Source organism: Poeciliopsis prolifica, unplaced genomic scaffold (assembly GCF_027474105.1).
Source record: "Poeciliopsis prolifica strain line A6 unplaced genomic scaffold, Auburn_PproV2 SCAFFOLD106, whole genome shotgun sequence".
Lineage (NCBI taxonomy): Eukaryota > Metazoa > Chordata > Actinopteri > Cyprinodontiformes > Poeciliidae > Poeciliopsis > Poeciliopsis prolifica.
The window spans coordinates 87,501-107,500 of NW_026562481.1; the positions used below are offsets into that span (position 1 = coordinate 87,501).

Here is a 20,000-nt window from a genome sequence, read left to right on the forward strand (position 1 = left end):
TGTGTGTTTCAGTGTGTGTGTGTGTGTATGTGTTTCAGTGTGTGTGTTTCAGTGTGTGTGTGTTTCAGTGTGTGTGTGTGTGTGTGTGTTTCAGTGTGTGTGTGTGTGTGTGTTTCAGTGTGTGTGTGTGTTTGTGTTTCAGTGTGTGTGTGTGTGTGTGTTTCAGTGTGTGTGTGTGTATGTTTCAGTGTGTGTGTGTGTGTGTGTGTGTTTCAGTGTGTGTGTGTAGAGTTTCTCCGTTCTCATTCAGAGTAAATCAACCTGCTCACATATCTGCTGACTTCTGATGCTCACACAAGAGGTCAGAGGTCACAGTCTGGAGTCTCATAGTGAAACTTGCTGTGCAGGTTAAATAAATCTATTTTCATTCTTTTATTTTCTGTACATTAGTCAGTTTTTCTGATTAATTGTAATAATTATTCGGTTTCAGTCGTTCGTTTCTGATTCATCTCCAGGATTTTTTTATTTCTGCCATCAAACTGCAGCTTCTTGCTGTTTCCAGGGAAACAAACTTTTAGGAAGAGAAAATCCTTTGCATGTTTTAGTGAAGCCAGAATCCTTCACTGTAAGACTGAATTCATTGGGTTGTTAAGGATTCGGTTCTGTGGTTCTGATCCGTGTTTCATTAGTTACTTCAGACTGATGTTTATTTAACTCCTGATTAATTCCAGATTCTGGTTCTGGTCCGGTTCCAGTCCTGGTTCCTGTCTGGTTCTTCTCTATCTGAACCGGATCAGAATCTGGTTCTGGATCTGGTTTCACTCAGTAATGTTTATAGCTGCATTACTTTGGGCTTTTATTTTCAGAATAAAAGCTGATAATCGCTCCGAGGCGTCTGATTGGTTCCTGCATTAAAGCAACATGGAGGCTGCAGGTGTCGTCCTGAGATGCTCCTCGTGTTTGACCTTTGGTTGAGGTGGTTGTCATGACAACATGGCAGCTCCCTGATTGGCCAGGAGCGTGAGGAGAGGAGCAGAAGAGTGTGTGTGTGTGTGTGTGTGGGGGGGGGGAATGGGCCGATCTGATTGGTTGTTGATGTGATGAAGAGGAGCGTATCTTCATCTGAACCCAGCTGCTCGTTAAGCAGCTCGTTACCAGATGACCTTCTGGTTGGTGATGAAGGTTGAATCGTATCATCTCCAGGTTTTATCCGAAGCAGAAACTCTTCTGATCAAATGGATCAGGAACCTTCACCTGGTTCTGATGGTTCTGATGATCCAATCCCACATCATGATACCTCCTCTGTCGGGTTTTAGTCCATTTTATCAAACTAATCAGAACATTTAAAGGTGAAGTTTGTCACGTTTGTGAAGACAGATTGACCTTTATTTACTAAAATCAGCATCTTATTGAAACATCTTGTGTTTCCAGCCTGGCGCTGCACCCAGAGCGCCTCCTGGTGGCCACAGGCCAGGTTGGCAGGGATCCCTATGTGTGTGTGTGGGATTCGTTCACCACGCAAACCGTCAGCCTGCTGAGGGACGGACACACACACGGCATCGCCTGCCTGGGCTTCAGCAGCGACGGACAGGTCTCACACACACACACACACACACACACACACACACACACACACACACACACACACACACAGACACACACACACACACACAGACACACACACACACAGACACACACACATGCACACACACACACACGCACACAGACACACAGACACACACACACACACACACACACACACACACACACACACACACAGACACACACACACACACACACAGACACAGACACACACACATGCACACAGACACACACACATGCACACACACACACACACACACACACACACACAGACACACACACACAGTTGTATAACATTAGCGAATCACCAGATCCAGAATGAAACTGTTAATAACTCATGAAGTGGATACAATGACCTTTGACCTGTTATGGAGATGAAAATCATTCAAGGTGTGAAACCAACATCTCAGATTTTTATTTATTAGTTATTGATAACCATCAGAGCATCTTTAAGTTCCTCTGCATAATTTTTATTCTTTAGCTGAAGGTCAAAGGTCAGGTTAGGTGAGACTCATCATTCAGTTAGTCCAGTGCTTCTCAATTATTTTCCGTTACGCCCCCCCTAGCAAGAAGAAAACTATTCGCGCCCCCCACTCCCCACCGTGACTATCCATCTCTGCATAAAATTTTTTCCTTATTAACATTAAAGAAAAAAAGAAAGACATATGGTCAAACTTACAAAGAATAACTTTATTAAATTGTGTTTTAAGTCTGCAACAGAAAAGATTTTAAGTGCATCAATGCCTGAAATTAAAAATAAATAAATCCATGTCTACTGCTGCAGGCAGTATCAGCTCCTCTGCTATGGTGTGGGGCTTTTTGCACTGCGCAATTTGGTACGCCACCTTATATGATGCTAGCAGCGCTCGATGGTTTACTGAAGTAGCCTTCACAAAGCGGGATGACTGTTGGCAATATTCAGCACGTTTTCGCTGAAAAAACTCTAGCGGCTTATCGGCGTGATTGGGATGTAACGTATTTAAGTGACGCGCTAATTTATTTGGCTTCATGCTGTCCGCTGCGAGCATTTTTAGACACAGCAAACACACCGGTCTTTCCTCTTCTCCAACTGTAGTCACAGTGAAGCCAAGCGCTAAATACGCTTCGTCGTATTTCCTCTTCTTAGCTTTCGGTTGACTTTCTGTTGTCTCATTATCTTTGTCTCTCTCCACTTTTCTTTTCATCCCTGTGAAAAACTTTTTCATGTTGGGGGTTGTTGAATAACGGCCATAGACAGAACGCAGTCGGAGCTTTTTGTTGTCTTAACACTGCTAACCAAGGCAAACCTGTTGTCTTGTAAGTCGTAAAATGTTGCACTGGCGCAAACGTGACAGAAGTAACAATGAGAGCGCCACTGCTGCCTACTGTGCGCAATTACACTTTATACTAGTTCGGCCAAAAAAAAGCCTGTTCCCCAGGATCACACGCCCCCCCAGGTATCGCACCGCGCCCCCCAAAGGGGGCCCGCCCCACTATTTGAGAAGCACTGAGTTAGTCCAGTCGGGGCTTCTGGTCCCAAACAGCAGGTCTGGCTCCGACCCAGCAGAACCTGACTCCGGTCTCGGTTTCTCTGCAGCGGTTGGTGTCGGTCGGGTTGGACCCCAAGAACACGGTTTGTATCTGGGAGTGGAGGAAGGGGAAGATCCTGGCCTCAGCCAGCGGACACTCGGACCGGGTAGGAGCCGGTTCTGAAGGGTTCTGATGGGTTCTGATGGGTTCTGAAGGGTTCTGATGGGTTCTGACAGCTTCTCTGTCTCTGCAGATCTTTGATGTTTGCTGGGATCCGTTTCAGCAGAACCGCCTGGTGAGCTGCGGAGTCAAACACATCAAGGTGAGACGCTGACAGGTTCTGTTTCACTTTCTGGTTCTGATCTTTGGAACTGGAACCGATTTAGCCCCGCCCCCAAAAAACATTACCAAAACTGGGCGGGGCCAAGAGCAGGTTAGGGGCGTGGCCAAGTGGGGGGAGGGAAAGGGGGTTAGCGAGTTCACCTGCAGTGACACTGTCTGACCCACAGAGGGCAGCACTGAGGCAGTTTCTGACCAAAAACTGCAATTTACATAAAAATTAAACATTTTGAAACACAAAGATAAAACCTTAAGAAGAAATTTAAACAGTTTAAATACAGCAGGAGATGTGAACTTCATGAAGCAGTTATATAATTTATCATTCTTCAGATAAACTTCCCACAATCCTTTGCTGCATCAGTATCACTGTCACATGACCAACTCCAGAAACAAACAGCAACAAAATGGGAATAAATATCAGTTATTAATATCAGTTCAGTTTTATTCATCAAACCGATACTGATATTATTGCTGAAATATTGCAATCTGTAATTTGAAATGATTTAATAATAAAACCTTTAAGATCCAGTGAAGTTCCCTGAGTGGTCCGGCTCATAGAACCACCGGTTCTGTTTGTCCCGGTAGTTCTGGTCGCTCTGTGGGAACGCGCTGACGCCAAAGCGAGGGATCTTCGGGAAAACGGGCGACCTGCAGACCATCCTGTGTGTGGCGTCGGCTAAAGACGACGTCACGTACTCCGGCGCGCTCAACGGAGACGTTTACGTGTGGAAAGGCCTGACGCTGCTGAAGACGGTCCAATCGGCCCACGGGGTGAGCTTCCCGTCGCCATGGACTTTAATGATCGACATGTCAGAAACATTATGCAGGATTCATGATTAAAGATGTAGATTTCCTTCAGATTGTGTTTCCTGAAGGTCTCGGTTCCTCCGCAGGCCGGGATCTTCAGCCTGTTTTCCTGTGAGGAAGGATTCGCCACCGGAGGCAGAGACGGCTGCATCCGGCTCTGGGACGCCGACTTCAAACCCGTCACCAAGATCGACCTGAGGGAGGCGGAGCAGGGATACAAGGGTAACTGCAGATGAAAACAAACTGCAGTTACATGTTAGTTGGATTAACAGTCCCACATCATGCTACCTCTACCGTTCTGTATTCCTCTGCATCGTTTAGTTTTCATATTAACTCCTTCCTGTCTACGGACTCAGGTCTGACCGTGTTTCCTCTGGTCCAGGTCTGTCCATCCGGAGCGTCTGCTGGCGAGCCGACCGGATTCTGGCTGGAACTCAGGACAGCGAGATCTTTGAGGTGAGGAGGAACAGAAACGTGTTTCATTCTGCAGCTCAGAGTCTCTAATTGCAGCCACAAATTAAAGGTTTATGAAGGTTAATGTAGATTCATCACCGACTATCAGCCGTAATAAACATTCAGATCCTGCAAATAATTTTTCTGTTCATGGAATATTTTCATGTTCGTTCTGCACCAAATGCTCCTTCATCCCTCACTAAAACAAGACTTACATTATCAGTAAATAATTTCATATTTTGTGTTTCAAACAGATCTATGATTATAAAACTGATACACAAACAATTTGACGGTTTGGCAGAAATTAGTTTGCAGCAGGTCCTGGTTTAGAGTTTATCTTTAGTTTTCTCTGAACAGATTTATCAGCAAAAAACATTAAAGCTTAAAGTTTCATTTCCACAGTTCCATCATCAGAGTTTATGTTCATGTGTTCATCTGGTGAGCAGGTGATGGTGCGGGAGCGCGACAAGCCGCTGCTCATCATGCAGGGTCACAGCGAGGGCGAACTCTGGGCTCTGGACGTTCATCCCAAAAAACCTCTGGCTGTAACCGGCAGCGACGACCGATCCATCAGGTGGGAGCTGGGAAACCGTGTCACACTGGGAGCCGCCCAGTAACACCAGTACTGCACTGGGGCAGAGTCAGAATAGTTATAATAGAAATATGATCTAGTGTCCCTCAGAGGGGAAATTCAGGTTGACCAGCAGATGAAGGGTCATGTGAAGGAGAAAATATAAAAACAAAAGATAAGAAATGAGAAACAGTGGAGAGGGAAACTACAGCATGACAGAATTTATTTCATTTCATTTACTCTGCTCTATCAGTAAACTTTGATCTGGAGGAACAACTTCGATCTGAAGACAGATCAGTTTATGTTTAGCCTGAAACGGGGGAGAACCCCCTGAGTGTGTTCTTGTTTTTCTCCCTTAGTGGGAACTTTGGCCTGACTTTACACATACATGTGGGGACCTGTTTATCTGTGGGGACCAAACGTGTGTGTGTGTGTGTGTGTGCGCATGTGTGCATGTGTGTGTGTGTGTGTGTGTGTGTGTGTGTGTGTGTGTGTGTGGTGTTTCTGCAGGGAGGGCGACCGGTGTCCCAGAACGGGCTGCCGTCCGACCAGGAGTCGCCCCGGGTTAGTTACCGCTCTCCTGCCTACCAGACTTACAGCAGCTCCCTGCAGAGCCGCAGGGCCATCGCAGCTGCTGCAGCCGCTGCAGCGCGGAGTCGGCCTCAGACATGATCACACTCACACACACACACACACACACACACACACACCGCAGTCTGCAGAAACACTCAGCATTCCTCTGTGTCGCCTGGATTTCATTTCTAATGGATCATCTGCTGTCAGCCCAACAGGAAGTGCATCACCTGGCTACTTCCTGCCACAGATCAGAGAAAACTTTCATACAAAACATCCAGATGACAATATTCACTTTATTCACTTTATTTAGGAAGTTATGAATGAATTTTACTGCAGAGCAATCATTCCTTCAATCTACATTTCCATTCCCAGACTCTGTAACTTCAGCTTTAACGTTAGCTCATGTTTTAGCATTAGCTCATGTTTTTAGCATTAGCTCATGATTTTAGCATTAGCTCATGTTTTTAGCATTAGCTCTTGTTTTTAGCCTTAGCTCTTGTTTTTAGCATTAGCTCGTGTTTTTAGCATTAGCTCATGTTTTTAGCATTAGCTCGTGTTTTTAGCATTAGCTCGTGTTTTTAGCATTAGCTCGTGTTTTTAGCGCTGAGTTTCTCCTTTTGCTGGCTGTCTCTAAGTATTCAAATGTTTTGGGTCCTGTATACTTCCTGGAAACAAATTGCTGCAGTTTTTGTCCTTTAGACTCAACATTCCTGCTTTACTCTGACAAATGTTAAAGGTGCTACCATGTGAACAGTGCGGTGTGAGTGCGACTGTGAGCGTCTGGTTTGGGACCACACACACACACACACACACACCACACACACACACACACAGCCCTCTTCATCCCTGTCCTCCTCTTCCTCCTGTCTCCCTCAGCTCGACCCGCCCGCCATCCTGTCCCTCAGCTGCTAATGGCTCTGCTCGTTTACGTCATCATTTACAAACTCACGCTGTGGAACATGAACACCTGAACGCCTCGCAGAACATGAACACCTGAACGCCTCGCAGGGCTCAGCTCACATTCATCCTGACATTATTGATCCAGAAATCCTGCAAAACTAAATGTAGAAAATCAACTAATTATCAGGAAATCTTGTTGTCTTAAATAAATATATTAAAAGGATTTAGTTCAATTATTTACCTGATAAATCATCAAAATAGACAAATATGTTTAGAATTAAATATAAAATATAATCAATAACTTTTGAAAAGATTAGATCTTAAAATGATGATTTATTACTTTTGTGCTTTTATTTTTGAAAGCGGTTCATGGCGTGTTAATCAGCGTCTGCATCGCCACGTCTCTTCATCTTCATCATCCTCTCTAACTAACACGCGCTTCCTCTGAACTGAAACCAAACTCGTCTTTCAGACCGATTGTTCCATGATGAAGTTCAGGAAACTTTTCCGTCGTCACGTTTTCTGATCCTGAAACCACGAATGAAACGATTTCCTGATGAAGGATCTCGCTGGATTTCACTGTGATCTCATCAGTTCTCACCGTTTTCATCCACAGAGATAAATTTGGGGACTGTCCCTTTAAGGGACGTCCAGCTGTTCTCTGTTTGTTGACAGTGAAGTCAATAATCAACGTTGCTTGTTATGTAATAATATGATGGGATGTTGAGCAGAACCGGATCCTCTAATGAGGTTTTAACGCTTTGAGTGAAAACTGATGGAAATGAGCAGATAATTTGTCTCTGCTGCTGTTTCCGTTTCTCTCACATTTATTTATTTATGGACTGAAAAAATCTAAACCAATCAGATTTACATCATTTATGACTAAAAAAGATGAAAACTTTAAACTTTTACTCATTTCTTCACATGTTCATCAATAGATCATCATTTCACACCCGAGTCACTGAGTCCTGTCCTCTGTCCCTCATTGTCCCACTCTGTCCCTCAAAGACCCTCATTGTCCCACTCTGTCCCTCAAAGACCCTCATTGTCCCACTCTGTCCCTCAAAGACCCTCATTGTCCCACTCTGTCCTCAAAGACCCTCATTGTCCCACTCTGTCCCTCAAAGACCCTCATTGTCCCACTCTGTCCCTCATTGTCCCACTCAGTCCCTCAAAGACCCTCATTGTCCCACTCTGTCCCTCATTGACCCTCATTGTCCCACTCTGTCCCTCATTGTCCCACTCAGTCCCTCATTGTCCCACTCAGTCCCTCATTGACCCACTCTGTCCCTCATTGTCCCACTCTGTCCCTCATTGTCCCACTCAGTCCTTCATTGTCCCACTCTGTCCCTCATTGACCCTCATTGACCCACTCTGTCCCTCATTGACCCTCATTGACCCACTCTGTCCCTCATTGTCCCTCATTGTCCCACTCTGTCCCTCATTGACCCTCATTGTCCCTCATTGTCCCACTCTGTCCCTCGGTGTGAGTGGACGGCTGCTCATCTCTGTATTTTCAGTTGTTTTAATTTGCATCATGTCTTTTTGTCCCTTCCTGTGTCTCTCTGTCCGTCCGTCTCCAGACTAACATTCCCAATAAACCCAGTCAGAACCAGTGTCCTCTCTGACCCGTCCTGGTTTGTCTCTCCTCGTGTCTCATCCATGTTTCTGTCTCTGGTTGATTGTTGCTCCATCAGTGGACGCTTCCTCCTCCTGGAGGTCAGAGGTCAACGATGCTTAGCGTTTCAGCTGCAGGTTCAGAGCCCAGTGGTCGGTCCCGGGGTCGGGGCCGGTCCTGGTTCTGGTCCTGGTTTGGTCCCGGTTCCGGTCCTGGTTCTGGTCCCGGTTCTGGTCCTGGTTCTTTTCTAAACAGTTTCAGTTTGAAATGAAAGAGAAGAACCAACAGATGCTCTTCAGATTTAATGTTCAAATATCTTTGAATTTAATGTTGATCCAGATTAATTCCTGTTTTCCAGCCGTAAAGATAAAAATTCAATAAATTTATTAAGTTATTTTGTTTGACTGATTTTTGGTTCCACAGATTAATGGCAGAAATAAAACGTCAGGAATCAGTTTCTAGATCTTATCAGGTGTCAAAACTGAATTCACCTGATATTCTCTGTAAAGCTGCTTGAAACGGTAAAAACTACAGAATTCATGTTTTTATCAAACTCAGAACTTTAAAACCCAGACATTTTATTTTGAAAAGTTTCCAGTGTAGTCAGACTTCCTCAGTCTGATGCAGTTCAGTAAAACGTTTCTGGACCTGGTTCCTGTTGGTTGATGGAGCTCAGGGTCAGGAAACCAGTTCTCCCAGTAAAACCCCCCAGGACCGCTCCAGACCGCCTCCCAAAGCTGCCAGGATCCTGCGGCCTTTGACTGGACCCTAACCTCCGTCTGTGACCGGGTAATGACCTTCGTTTGCAGTGGAGTGGAAACAAACCAATCAGTTCTCACCACAGCTCCCAGTTTCACTTCCAAGCAATTTACTGGTTGATTGTTTGAGATGTTTGGTGTGACCTTCCTCTGCCGCGCCGCCGCTTCTCTAACGCTGAGTGACCTGGTGGTGGCGCCGTCATGCTGTGGGATGCGTTGCAGTGATGCAGCATGAACCAGAGATCAGTGCATGTGACCAGCAGCACAATGAACCGCTGGCTGTGATCAGGTGATGATGAGGATGATGATGAGGATGATGAAGTCCAGATTGAGGCTGGGAACGACGGGACTGATCCGGTTCCGGGTCAGAGGGCATCAGGAAGTCGGTCTGCTGTTGGTTATGATTGTAGGAAGTGATGAAAGTTGGCATCGGCCAATCAGGAGGCGTTTTGGGGAGTCGGTGGTTTTACAGAACAGCAGTGAAACTTTTTCCAATATTCAGATTTATTTTGATCAGTTTTTGGTTTCAGCTGTTGGCCTGAACAGCAGAGGAATAAAGTTTTATTGTTTAGCCATTTTTGTTTTATGTCTGGTTGACTTTAGCGCCTCCTGGTGGTGGAAATTAATAAAACCCATTTAAACATCCTGGATAAACAGTTTAGTATTTTGACCTGCCGTCCATCTGCTAATTGATCAGGATTATTCATTTAAAATGTGACATTTTCCAGAATAATGATCAGAATTGGTTTCATTAATCCGTTTGAACTTTAACCTAAAGTTTTATGTGTTTGTGACGTTTCTGATCCTCGTTCAGGTTTATTGTCCGTATTTCGGATCTTCCTGATGGATTCTGGCCTCGTGGAGCTGCTAGCATAGCGTCTCTGTTAGCATTAGCATCTGTAGCGTCTTCCCAGCCTGTGATTGTTTTCTGCTCTGCATGTTGAAGCTCTACTGACTGATCTGCAGCTGCTGTGACCTCTGTGACCCCTTTGACCTCTGTGACCTTTCCGCCGCGCTGACCGCCCCCTCTGGTTGCAGGAGAACGTGGACGAGGCGGTGAACGGGGAGCCCAGCCCCGCGGGGTCACCGGGCGCCGGTCGTAAGGCCAAGGCCAGCCAGGCGGCGACGCTGCCGGCGAAGAGCCAGCAGGACGGCGCCACCTGCCTGCTGGAGGCCTTCCTGCACCGCAAACACGAGTGGGAGGGCCACAACAAGAAGGCCTCCAACAGGTGTGAATTGTTTTTAATGGTTTTGTCCTTGGTTTAGGTTTAGTTAATAATGTCCTCCAATAACTAACTACCAAGTCATGTTTTCAAATGTTGTCAACTTTAAACGTTATTTATCCCAAAAAAAACACGTGAAGCTGCAGGACGACTGACTGCTGAGCTCAGCTGGTCCTCTGAGGAAACAGACACATGGAAACTTACAGATTATTTTAATACTCTGGACAGATTCCTAACTGAGGACAAAACTGATTAAAATCTATAAAAGCATCCAGGACTCAAAACGTGTTTACTAAACTCTCAACATGTTAAAGCAGCTTTAACATGTTGAGAGTTTAGCAGATAAATATCAACATTTGACCTGAAAAACAACTCAATGTTCCAGGACAAACATTTTCCTGAGAGCCAAGGCGGGATGATGACCCGGGAGTGAAACTGGTTCTGGTTCTGAGCCTGGTTCTGGGTCTGAGCCCGGTTCTGGTTCTGAGCGCGGTACTGGTTCTGAGCCCGGTTCTGGTTCTGAGCCCGATTCTGGTTCTGAGCCTGGTTCTGGGTCTGAATCCAGTTCTGGTTCTGAGCCCGATTCTGAGCCCGGTTCTGGGTCTGTCTCCTCAGGTCCTGGCACAACGTGTTCTGTGTGATCAACCAGCAGGAGATGGGTTTCTATAAGGACCAGAAGAGCGCGGCGCAGGGCGTCCCCTACCACAGCGAGATCCCCGTCAGCCTGAAGGAGGCGCTGTGCGAGGTGGCGCTCGACTACAAGAAGAAGAAAAACGTCTTCAAACTCAAGTGAGTTTCAGACGGACATTAATGATGATCATCATGAAACTTGTTTGTATCTGTGGTTCAAACAGAACAGTGGAAACAACAAGGTTTGGTTTCATGGCCTGTTAAACAGCCTCTGATTCATGCAGCAGTTATTAAAGATGAAGACAAGCTGAGAAAAAATCAGAATGAAACCAATAAAACAGGCAGCAGAACCTCCAGGTTTCTAATCTATTAATGGAAGTTTGATCCATAATGAGCCAAACATCAGAGATCAGAATCAATTCAGCTGCACAAGTTACTGAACCGACCAAACGCCTGATGGAGCCGAGACAATAGAGTTCATCACATTCCCTTAAATCTCAGGTTTAATGTTTTCCCTCCGCAGCGAGATGAAAGTCTCTGCATGTGTCCAATCGGTTCCTCCAGGATTTTATGATCTTGTGATATTTTTAGAAATATTTGCAAAGAAATTAGTGATTTTTTTCTTTCAGGGTTCATGTAGAGGAGAAAAGAAAACCAGATGTGACAGAAACATTTTATTCTTCAAGAACTTCATATAAACACATGAAGTCGGGCTGAAGCAGCAGAGGAAACACTGCCACCTGTTGGTGGGAGGAGGCATCACTGAAAGCCCATGTTGCTGAAGTTGCAGTTTATTTTCAATAAACTCACATTTATGCATCAGCATGAAAAATCCAGGGATGATCAGAGGATTGCAAACAGCTGTGAAACAATGTGCTCTGCATGTTCGCTGGATTGGAGATGAAATTTAAATTTGAGATGAATCAGATTCTGTTTTTGCCTGACCATCATGTCTGACGCTCCGCAGGCTCACCGACGGGAACGAGTATCTCTTCCAAGCCAAAGACGACGTGAGTAACAAACTGAAACTCCTCAGGTTTCACTTCCTCCACATCACAGACGCTCATATTTAACTTGTTCCATCCGGAGGAAAATGTTTTTCCTCTGACGGACGGAACCGCTGGGTCGGACCGCCTGGTTCTGGAAAAACTGGGAATACTTTTAGTTTTGGTGATTTCCTCTGGGCTCCATCCTCAGCTCCTCCCACTGATCAGTCATAAAAACTGAGACTTGGACTAGGCCAATATTCTGTTGCACATGAACATTGTTTTCCTGCTAGATCAGCTTCTGCACCTCCAACAGAAAACAGTTTCTGTCTGAAGGAGACATGAAACCCACAGGAGACATGAAACCCACAGCGGCGTCTGTCCAGCAGTTTGTTGTTGTCATGATGTTTGTTTGGACTCTGCTGCTGCAGCAGCAAAATGCTGCTGCAGCAGCAGAGTCCTGACCAACACCAGGAACTGGATAATCCACTGGTCTCTGCTGTTTCTTGAACTGGCCTCACTGGCCTCACTGGGCTAACTGGCCTCACTGGCCTCACTGGGCTAAACTGGCCTCACTGGGCTAACTGGCCTCACTGGCCTCACTGGCCTCACTGGGCTAACTGGCCTCACTGGGCTAACTGGCCTCACTGGGCTAACTGGCCTCACTGGGCTAACTGGGCTCTCGAGACACTTTAATATCTAGTCACATATCAACCCGGTTCCTGCCGGGTCCAGACTGACCAGATGAGGCCGGGTTGAGTTTCTCCTCACATCTGGAACGAAGCGATCAGTGTCTGTGTGGAGAAAAGAGTTCCTGTGTTGAGGTACTTCCCTTCTGTCCCCAGGAGGAGATGACCGCCTGGATCTCGGCCATCGCGGCGGCGGGCTCCAGGCCGGAGGTGACGCCCAGCAGCCACAGCACGCCGGCCCCCGCCGCCCGCGCCCAGACGCTGCCGGCCACCGTGGCGGCCTCCACCGCCGAGTCCAGCCCGGGCAAACGGGAGAAAGACAAGGAGAAACGCTTCAGTCTGTTCAGCAAGAAGAAGTAGACGCTCCTGTCCTCTCCTGTCCTCCCGTCCCCCGGCTGTTTGGGGTCGCTCCTCCTCCTCGTTGTCCGTCGTTCATCCAGCCGCCAGTCGGTTTGCTCCGAGCAGCTGCGAAGCTCAGAATGTAGATCTGTCTCTCTAATCCATCCTGATGATGATTCCTAACATGTCCTGATCCCAAACAGCCTTCCTCCTCCTCCTCCTCCTCATCTTCCTCTCAAAGCGTGACTCCAGCATGCAGCTCCGAGCCAAAACTCTCCACTCTGTGCCTCTCAACCGTCCGGTGGCTCAGAGTTCCCGCTCGGCGGGAACCTTCGCTAGGAGGGACAGAACCACCGCTGGCGTGTCCGGCTGCTGCTGTCCTACGGACGCGGTCACCGCCTGGAGGAATCCCGCTCCGTTTTCCTTCCTGCTGTCTCTCGTCGTCCAGCTTCTCGTGTTTCCGCTCCCGGTTCTCCTGGACGCTGTCGCTCGCGCCGGTCTGGCTCCATCCTCAGCCGTTTCTGCGACGCCTTGTCTTTGCAAGATGCCGTGTTTCCCTGTGTGGAGGGGAACCTGGAGCAGGGCGGGGTCCGCTCCGGATCCGCCTGCTGCTGCTCAGCCTGGGCTAACCGGGCTAACTGGGCTAAAACAGGCTAACTGGGCTAAACCGGGCTAACTGGGTTAACTGAGTCTAAACCAGGCTAACTTGGGTTAACCTGGGCTAACTGGGCTAAACCAGGCTAACTGGGCTAACTGCGGGCTGAGCAGCTGCTCGGGGCCGTCTAATTCCTGCAGCAGCGTGAGCGCCACCTTGCCCTGCTTCATCTGTATGTATAACTTGTGTATAACAAACTGTTTAAATAAACTTGTGTTTAATTTCTTCACTTATTAGTACTAATAATATGACCAACCGTGATAAGCTTCAGTGATTCTGTATGAAGGAGGAAACCGAATGTTTAATCAGTTTTCCAACAATCAGTCGGGTTTCTTTTCTACTTTGTTTCTGAAACATTAACCTCTGACCTTTGTTTGGTTTTGTGTCTCAGAGTTAATAAGGTTATTAGTCTGGAGTTTGAAGATGTTCTATAAAGTAACTTTAAGCTGTTCAGTGGATCTTTATGTCTGGAAGTGAATTTGGCTTCAGCTCTCCGTCGTTAAAGTGAAACCTGTGGCGCTTCTACGGAGCTCCATTCATGACAAAAGTCACTCCAACTCATTTAATGTGAACTTGATCAGATGTGGAAAAAGATGCAAATTAAAACGTTTTTGTTTGGGATGTGATTTAAAGTCCACATTATACAAGAAACCGTTAATTTAATAACAATCCAGATTATTTTCTCAGATTTTCATGGTAACCACCATAACACTAATGATTCTTAAAACATGTTTCCAAATGAAGAATGTTCATGTTTGTTAGAAAACTACATTTTGGATTCTGGCTGATGGTGGGAGAATATTTTTTCTATGAAAAAGACTCTGATCGGAAGAATCTCACAAGGAAGCAGTTCTCCGACCTGCAGGGGGCGCTTCAGGCAGCGGCTGCTTCAGGCGGCGGCTGCTTCAGGCAACGGCTGCTTTTGGACGGCGGCTGCTTCGGGCGGCGGCGGCTGCTTCGGGCGGCGGCGGCTGCTTCGGGCGGCGGCGGCTTCAGGCCTGAACAGCTGATTGGCAGCTTTTCCTCTAAAAACTGATCATCAAGAAGAATAAATGTTAGATTTGAATGTTTGGGCCCAAATGTTTGACTTTTGTTTCAGTGATTTCGTCATTAATGGAGTTCCATAGAGCCTGAATAGAGTTGGTGTAATGCAGCAGGAATGAGGCCGAACAGGTCAAAGGTCAATCATTATTGGGGGGGGGAAGCTGCTTCATTTTTATTATTTTGTGCTAAAATCTGACAGTTTGATAAATAGTGTGCTTTCCTCTGTAACCATAGTAGCCAGATATTTCTTCATTCTGCACAATGCCACGTCGGGGTTGGTGGGCGGGGTCATAGGTCATAGGTGGGTGTGTGATGCGGGTCACTGCTAGTTGGATCTGCACCGTAGATTTCTCCCCGTCTGTTACATCTGTGCAAAAAGCCATTAAAAGCTTTTAAAACAAATCGACTCCGTTTGGTTCCTGTTGCAAACCGTCGGGTCAAACGACCTTGACCTCAGAACCTCCTGACCTCAGAACCTCCTGACCTCAGAACCTCCAGACCTCAGAACCTCCTGACCTCAGAACCTCCTGAACAACCAGACAGCTGACTGCTGGAACGGCCTAGTCAAAGTCCAAAGCTGAACCTGATAGAAATTCTCATTAAAGTTGTTTTTTTCTATTTTTCAACCCAAATGTTTACATTAAATAGAAAACACAAACGACAACTTGAGAGAATTTATTATTACATCAAAGCAGGAAGAAATAATTTATTTATCTGAAACATCAGCAGATGGTTTTTAGTAATTCAGATCAAACATTAAAAGTTTAATTTGTTTTTGATCAAATAAAAGTCATAAAATCAAAAGATTTTTTATATTTCAAACCATCAAATATTAAAAACAGATGATTTGTCATCAGACTGATAATGAAAACAGGATGAAATGATTTTAATTGATTGAATATTTTTCATGCTTCGCCTCTTCCTCTGCTCGGCGCGGCGGACAGCGCCTCCTGCGGCCACCGGCACAAGAAACTCCTACTCCCATGATGCATTGCGTCCTGCTGTTCAGTCTGCGCGCTCGCAGGGTCAGATTGCAGCCACAATCTGACCCTTCAAAGTAAAAGCTCGTCAGTTAACGTAAAGCATCAATTGAATCCGAACCTTCAGCCAGGGGTCGGTTCCGGTTCTGGTCAGGTTGATAATGATTCTTTTGTTCTTTTTCACATCTAATGAACTGTTCATGTGACAAGTAGAACCTGGAAAAGACCAAATGTTGAAAGAATTTTATTAAAGAACAGAAAAGCTCCGGACTTTGACTAGACCAATTCAAAGCGTTAATGTTTGGACTTCCTGGTTGATCATGACTGAATGTTTCCCTTCAGGATGTTCTGTTACAAACCAGAACTCAAATGCGATTCATCAGAACCTGAAGCAGCCCAGTGGCCCACATCACCACTCTGCCACCACCATGTCTGACTGCAGGTTAAATGTTCTGGTTCTGAACGTTGTATCAGAAAAATCCGTCTCTCTTCAGTACAGTGGATGTTTCTTCAGCCTCTCCTGGTTTTTATTTTTCTCTTCCACCTTCAGTTTAGGATGTTTGAAATGAAACTAATTAATCAGATAAATTATTGAGTTGGAAACTTTTTAGATCTTAATAAATAAAATTAAAATCAGACTAATTTATTTAATCTATTGTATTTAAACGTAGTTTGGTTAAGTAAAACATTTAAATGTATTACCATTTTCAGAAGTACCTTATTTCCCGGACTATAAGCCGCAACTTTTCTCCCACGGTTTGAACCACGAAGCTCATTTTTCTTCAACCGCCAGGGGAGCTCTAGCAGGAAAAGAATCATTGAGAGTCAAAACTCGAAATCAAAGAAGAAAGCGCCGATTTTCATTCAGAACGAGCAACAACTTTATCCAAATTTATCATGGAAAACAGAAATTCATAAGATTCAGGTTTTAATCTGCACGGCCTGAAGGCGAGATTCATTCAGTACGCAGCGGCTCATAGATATAGAGATATAGATATATGGAGATATAGATATAGAGAGATATAGAGATATAGATATAGAGAGATATAGAGATATAGATATCCATAGATATAGATATATGTACGTATCCAGTTTTTTTTTTAACTTTGCAGATGCGGCTTGTATGATGTGCGCTCTATAGTCCTGAAAATACGGTAATAAATAACTGACACCGAAATAATTTACTGTTAGAAAATGTATGTTTTTTTGTTTTTTTTCTTTTAGAAGTTTATTTTAAAAATAGCTGCATGTGATTCCAGAAAATGGTTCAATAAATACATTTAATTATTATTTAAAAAAAACCCTCCAAATAATTTTTTAAAACTAATTTATAAATTCTTGGATTAATTAGATGTTTATTTATTTGTTGTTTTTTCTGGTGAAGCTTCGGGATTTTTCATTTTATTTTATTTTATTGTTTATTTTTAATAACCGGATGTGCGCGCGGGCGTGCCTCTGAAGGCGCGTGCCCGTCACCGTGAGCCCATCAGCCTCCATCAGTTTGCTCAGGGAGGGTCTCCACCGGACCAGAACCCTCCGGTCCGGATCCGAGCTGCGGTCCGGCTGCGGCTCTAAGGGCGCGGCAGCAGCGGGGCGATGCGCTCCTCTGGCCGGGAACCAGCGCGCATCCCCGGGGGCTGCGCTGCTCCTCAGCCCGCTCAGCGCGCTCCATCTGCGGGGATTGAACGCTGTCTTTGCCGCTGCCGGAGCTCCGGCGGTTCCCTGGCGGCCAGCCGCCGCCTCCGCTGCTCCGCGGGTGATTCGGTCCTCCGGTTCCCCGGCGGGGAGGATGTGATCCGGGAGGCGGAGCGCCGCTGGGGGAGAGGATGAGGATTATCCCGCAGTGGGATTATATTCCAGGATCAGGAAACAGGAAAATTCCTCAGATTCGGGGAAAAGTTGATTTGATGAAGAGGAGGAGGATGAAGATGATCCTCCAGAACTTCCTCTGGCTTCACATCAGAACTTTGACTGTTTCCGTCCGAACCTGACCCGTTTACCAGGACTGGAGCCAGACTGGACCTCGGTTCTGGTTCCGACACGATCCGCTTCCTGCTCTGAACTTTAATCTGATTTAACAAAACATGATGGAGAATCAGAGGAAACTTTCTCACTAGAACCCAGAACCGGAACCAGTACCATCCTCAGTGATACAGCTCTTCATCCGGCCCGGATCCAGAACCGGAACCAGAACCATCCTCAGTGATACAGCTCTTCATCCGGCCCGGATCCAGAACCGGAACCAGAACCAGAACCAGGCATGTCGGAGCGCAGCGCCCCGGGCTGCCGCCTCAGACTGGACTGGGTCTACGGGTACCGGGGCCACCAGTGCCGGAACAACCTGTTCTACACGGCCGGGAAGGAGCTGGTCTACTTCGTGGCCGGAGTGGGCGTGGTCTACAACAGCCGCGAGCACAGCCAGCGGTTCTACCTGGGCCACAGCGATGACATCATCAGGTAGGGACTCACCTGGACCGGAACCGTCACGAGACTGGGTTTCATCCAGGAGGCCTCTTACAAAGTGAATATTGATTATTGATCCCGCAGATGAATCAGTTTCTGGTTCTGATCAGATTTAAGACAAAATTAAATTACAAATAACTTTCCGATAAAATAGTTTGTTTTATCAATAATTTGGATTAAAAAGTTTCACTGACAACATTTTGCTTAATTTAACTTATTGATGCAAATAGAAACTAGAGTTAAGTTACTAAGATTTTGTGTTTTTACAGTGAAAGCAATAAATCAGTTAATCTGATCAATTGAAGTCAATAATTTACACTTTATGATTGATTATTTTTCTCTTTGATGATGAAATTCTTAGTTTCCACATCTTCATAATTCATTTTATCTGTTGTTGATTTTGGACATTTAAAATGTTAAATGTTTGTTAGAATTTAAAGTTTATTGATCTTTCAGAAAATGTTTAAAATGTGTCAAAACAACAACATTATCGTTTATGGTGTGTGTGTTTCATCTCATTATAAATATGAACTTTATTCGTGAATAAAACTCATCAGAGCTTCATGCGAAAAGATTTCAGCAGAAAAAATTATTTCCTCAGAATGAAAAATGAAAACAGTTTAAAAATAAAATGATGAATAAGAAACGACTTTATGAGGAGAATCTGCTTCCTGAGATTTACATGTTCTTATTTATATTGGTAAAAATTCAGTGTGTGTGTGTGTGTGTGTGTGTGTGTGTGTGTGTGTGTGTGTGTGTGTGTGTGTGTGTGTGTGTGTGTGTGTGTGTGTGACAGGAATGTTCAATGTTTCCTTCCACAAACTGGTTTTGCTAATTATTTAGAAAACTTGAATTAAATTTATTTTATTCCTGAATTTTTTTCAGATTCAGAGAAAATTTGATGGATTTTGATTCTGAAGTTCAGAAAAATGTTGAGCAGAAAAACAGCAGAGAGATTTTCTAGAGGAGGCTGATTCATGAAAACACACACACACACTCACACACACACACTGAAACACACACACACACACACACCTGGTGTTCAGGCTGTGAGTCATCACAGCAGCGGCTCAGACTGTTTTCTCTACTGCAGCCTGGGGTGTGTGTCAGTGTGTGTGTGTGTGCGTGTGTCAGTGTGTGTGTGTCAGTGTGTGTGTGTGTCAGTGTGTGTGTGTGTGCGTGTGTCAGTGTGTGTGTGTGTCAGTGTGTGTGTGTGTGTGCGTGTGTCAGTGTGTGTGTCAGTGTGTGTGTGTGTGTCAGTGTGTGTGTGTGTGTGTTTCAGTGTGTGTGTGTGTGTCAGTGTGTGTGTGTGTGTGTGTGTGTCAGTGTGTGTGTGTGTGTCAGTGTGTGTCAGTGTGTGTGTGTGTGTCAGTGTGTGTGTGTGTGTGTGTGTGTGTCAGTGTGTGTGTGTGTGTGTCAGTGTGTGTGTGTGTCAGTGTGTGTGTGTGTGTGTGTCAGTTTGTGTGTGTTTCAGTGTGTGTGTGTGTGTTTCAGTGTGTGTGTGTGTGTGTGTGTGTGTCAGTGTGTGTGTGTGTGTGTCAGTGTGTGTGTCAGTGTGTGTGTGTGTGTCAGTGTGTGTCAGTGTGTGTGTGTGTGTGTGTCAGTGTGTGTGTGTTTCAGTGTGTGTGTGTGTGTGTCTGTGTGTGTGTGTGTGTGTGTCAGTGTGTCAGTGTGTGTGTGTGTGTCTGTGTGTGTGTGTGTCAGTGTGTGTGTGTGTGTGTGTGTCAGTGTGTGTGTGTGTTTCAGTGTGTGTGTGTCAGTGTGTGTGTGTGTTTCAGTGTGTGTGTGTCAGTGTGTGTGTGTGTGTGTGTGTCAGTGTGTGTGTGTGTGTGTCTGTGTGTGTGTGTGTGTGTCAGTGTGTGTCAGTGTGTGTGTGTGTGTGTGTGTGTGTCAGTGTGTGTGTGTGTGTGTCAGTGTG

At 45.6% G+C, this 20,000-nt stretch overlaps 1 protein-coding gene and 1 pseudogene across 1 annotated transcript in view; both read left to right on the top strand.

Annotated features, from left to right (window-relative positions):
* The window catches only part of LOC129354225 (echinoderm microtubule-associated protein-like 6), a 17,481-nt gene extending 4,520 nt beyond the window's left edge, over positions 1 to 12,961 (top strand). The window contains exons 2-14 of the mRNA XM_055023743.1: positions 1,372 to 1,531; positions 3,119 to 3,217; positions 3,305 to 3,373; positions 3,976 to 4,161; positions 4,284 to 4,419; positions 4,580 to 4,653; positions 5,097 to 5,224; positions 5,732 to 5,785; positions 7,736 to 7,883; positions 10,112 to 10,302; positions 10,912 to 11,085; positions 11,894 to 11,936; positions 12,758 to 12,961. Of these exons, the coding sequence (XP_054879718.1) occupies positions 1,372 to 1,531; positions 3,119 to 3,217; positions 3,305 to 3,373; positions 3,976 to 4,161; positions 4,284 to 4,419; positions 4,580 to 4,653; positions 5,097 to 5,224; positions 5,732 to 5,785; positions 7,736 to 7,883; positions 10,112 to 10,302; positions 10,912 to 11,085; positions 11,894 to 11,936; positions 12,758 to 12,961 (1,666 nt within the window). The remainder of the gene's footprint in view (positions 1 to 1,371; positions 1,532 to 3,118; positions 3,218 to 3,304; positions 3,374 to 3,975; positions 4,162 to 4,283; positions 4,420 to 4,579; positions 4,654 to 5,096; positions 5,225 to 5,731; positions 5,786 to 7,735; positions 7,884 to 10,111; positions 10,303 to 10,911; positions 11,086 to 11,893; positions 11,937 to 12,757) is intronic.
* A 4,785-nt stretch (positions 12,962 to 17,746) lies between these two features.
* The window catches only part of LOC129354224 (echinoderm microtubule-associated protein-like 6), a 37,991-nt pseudogene continuing 35,737 nt past the window's right edge, over positions 17,747 to 20,000 (top strand).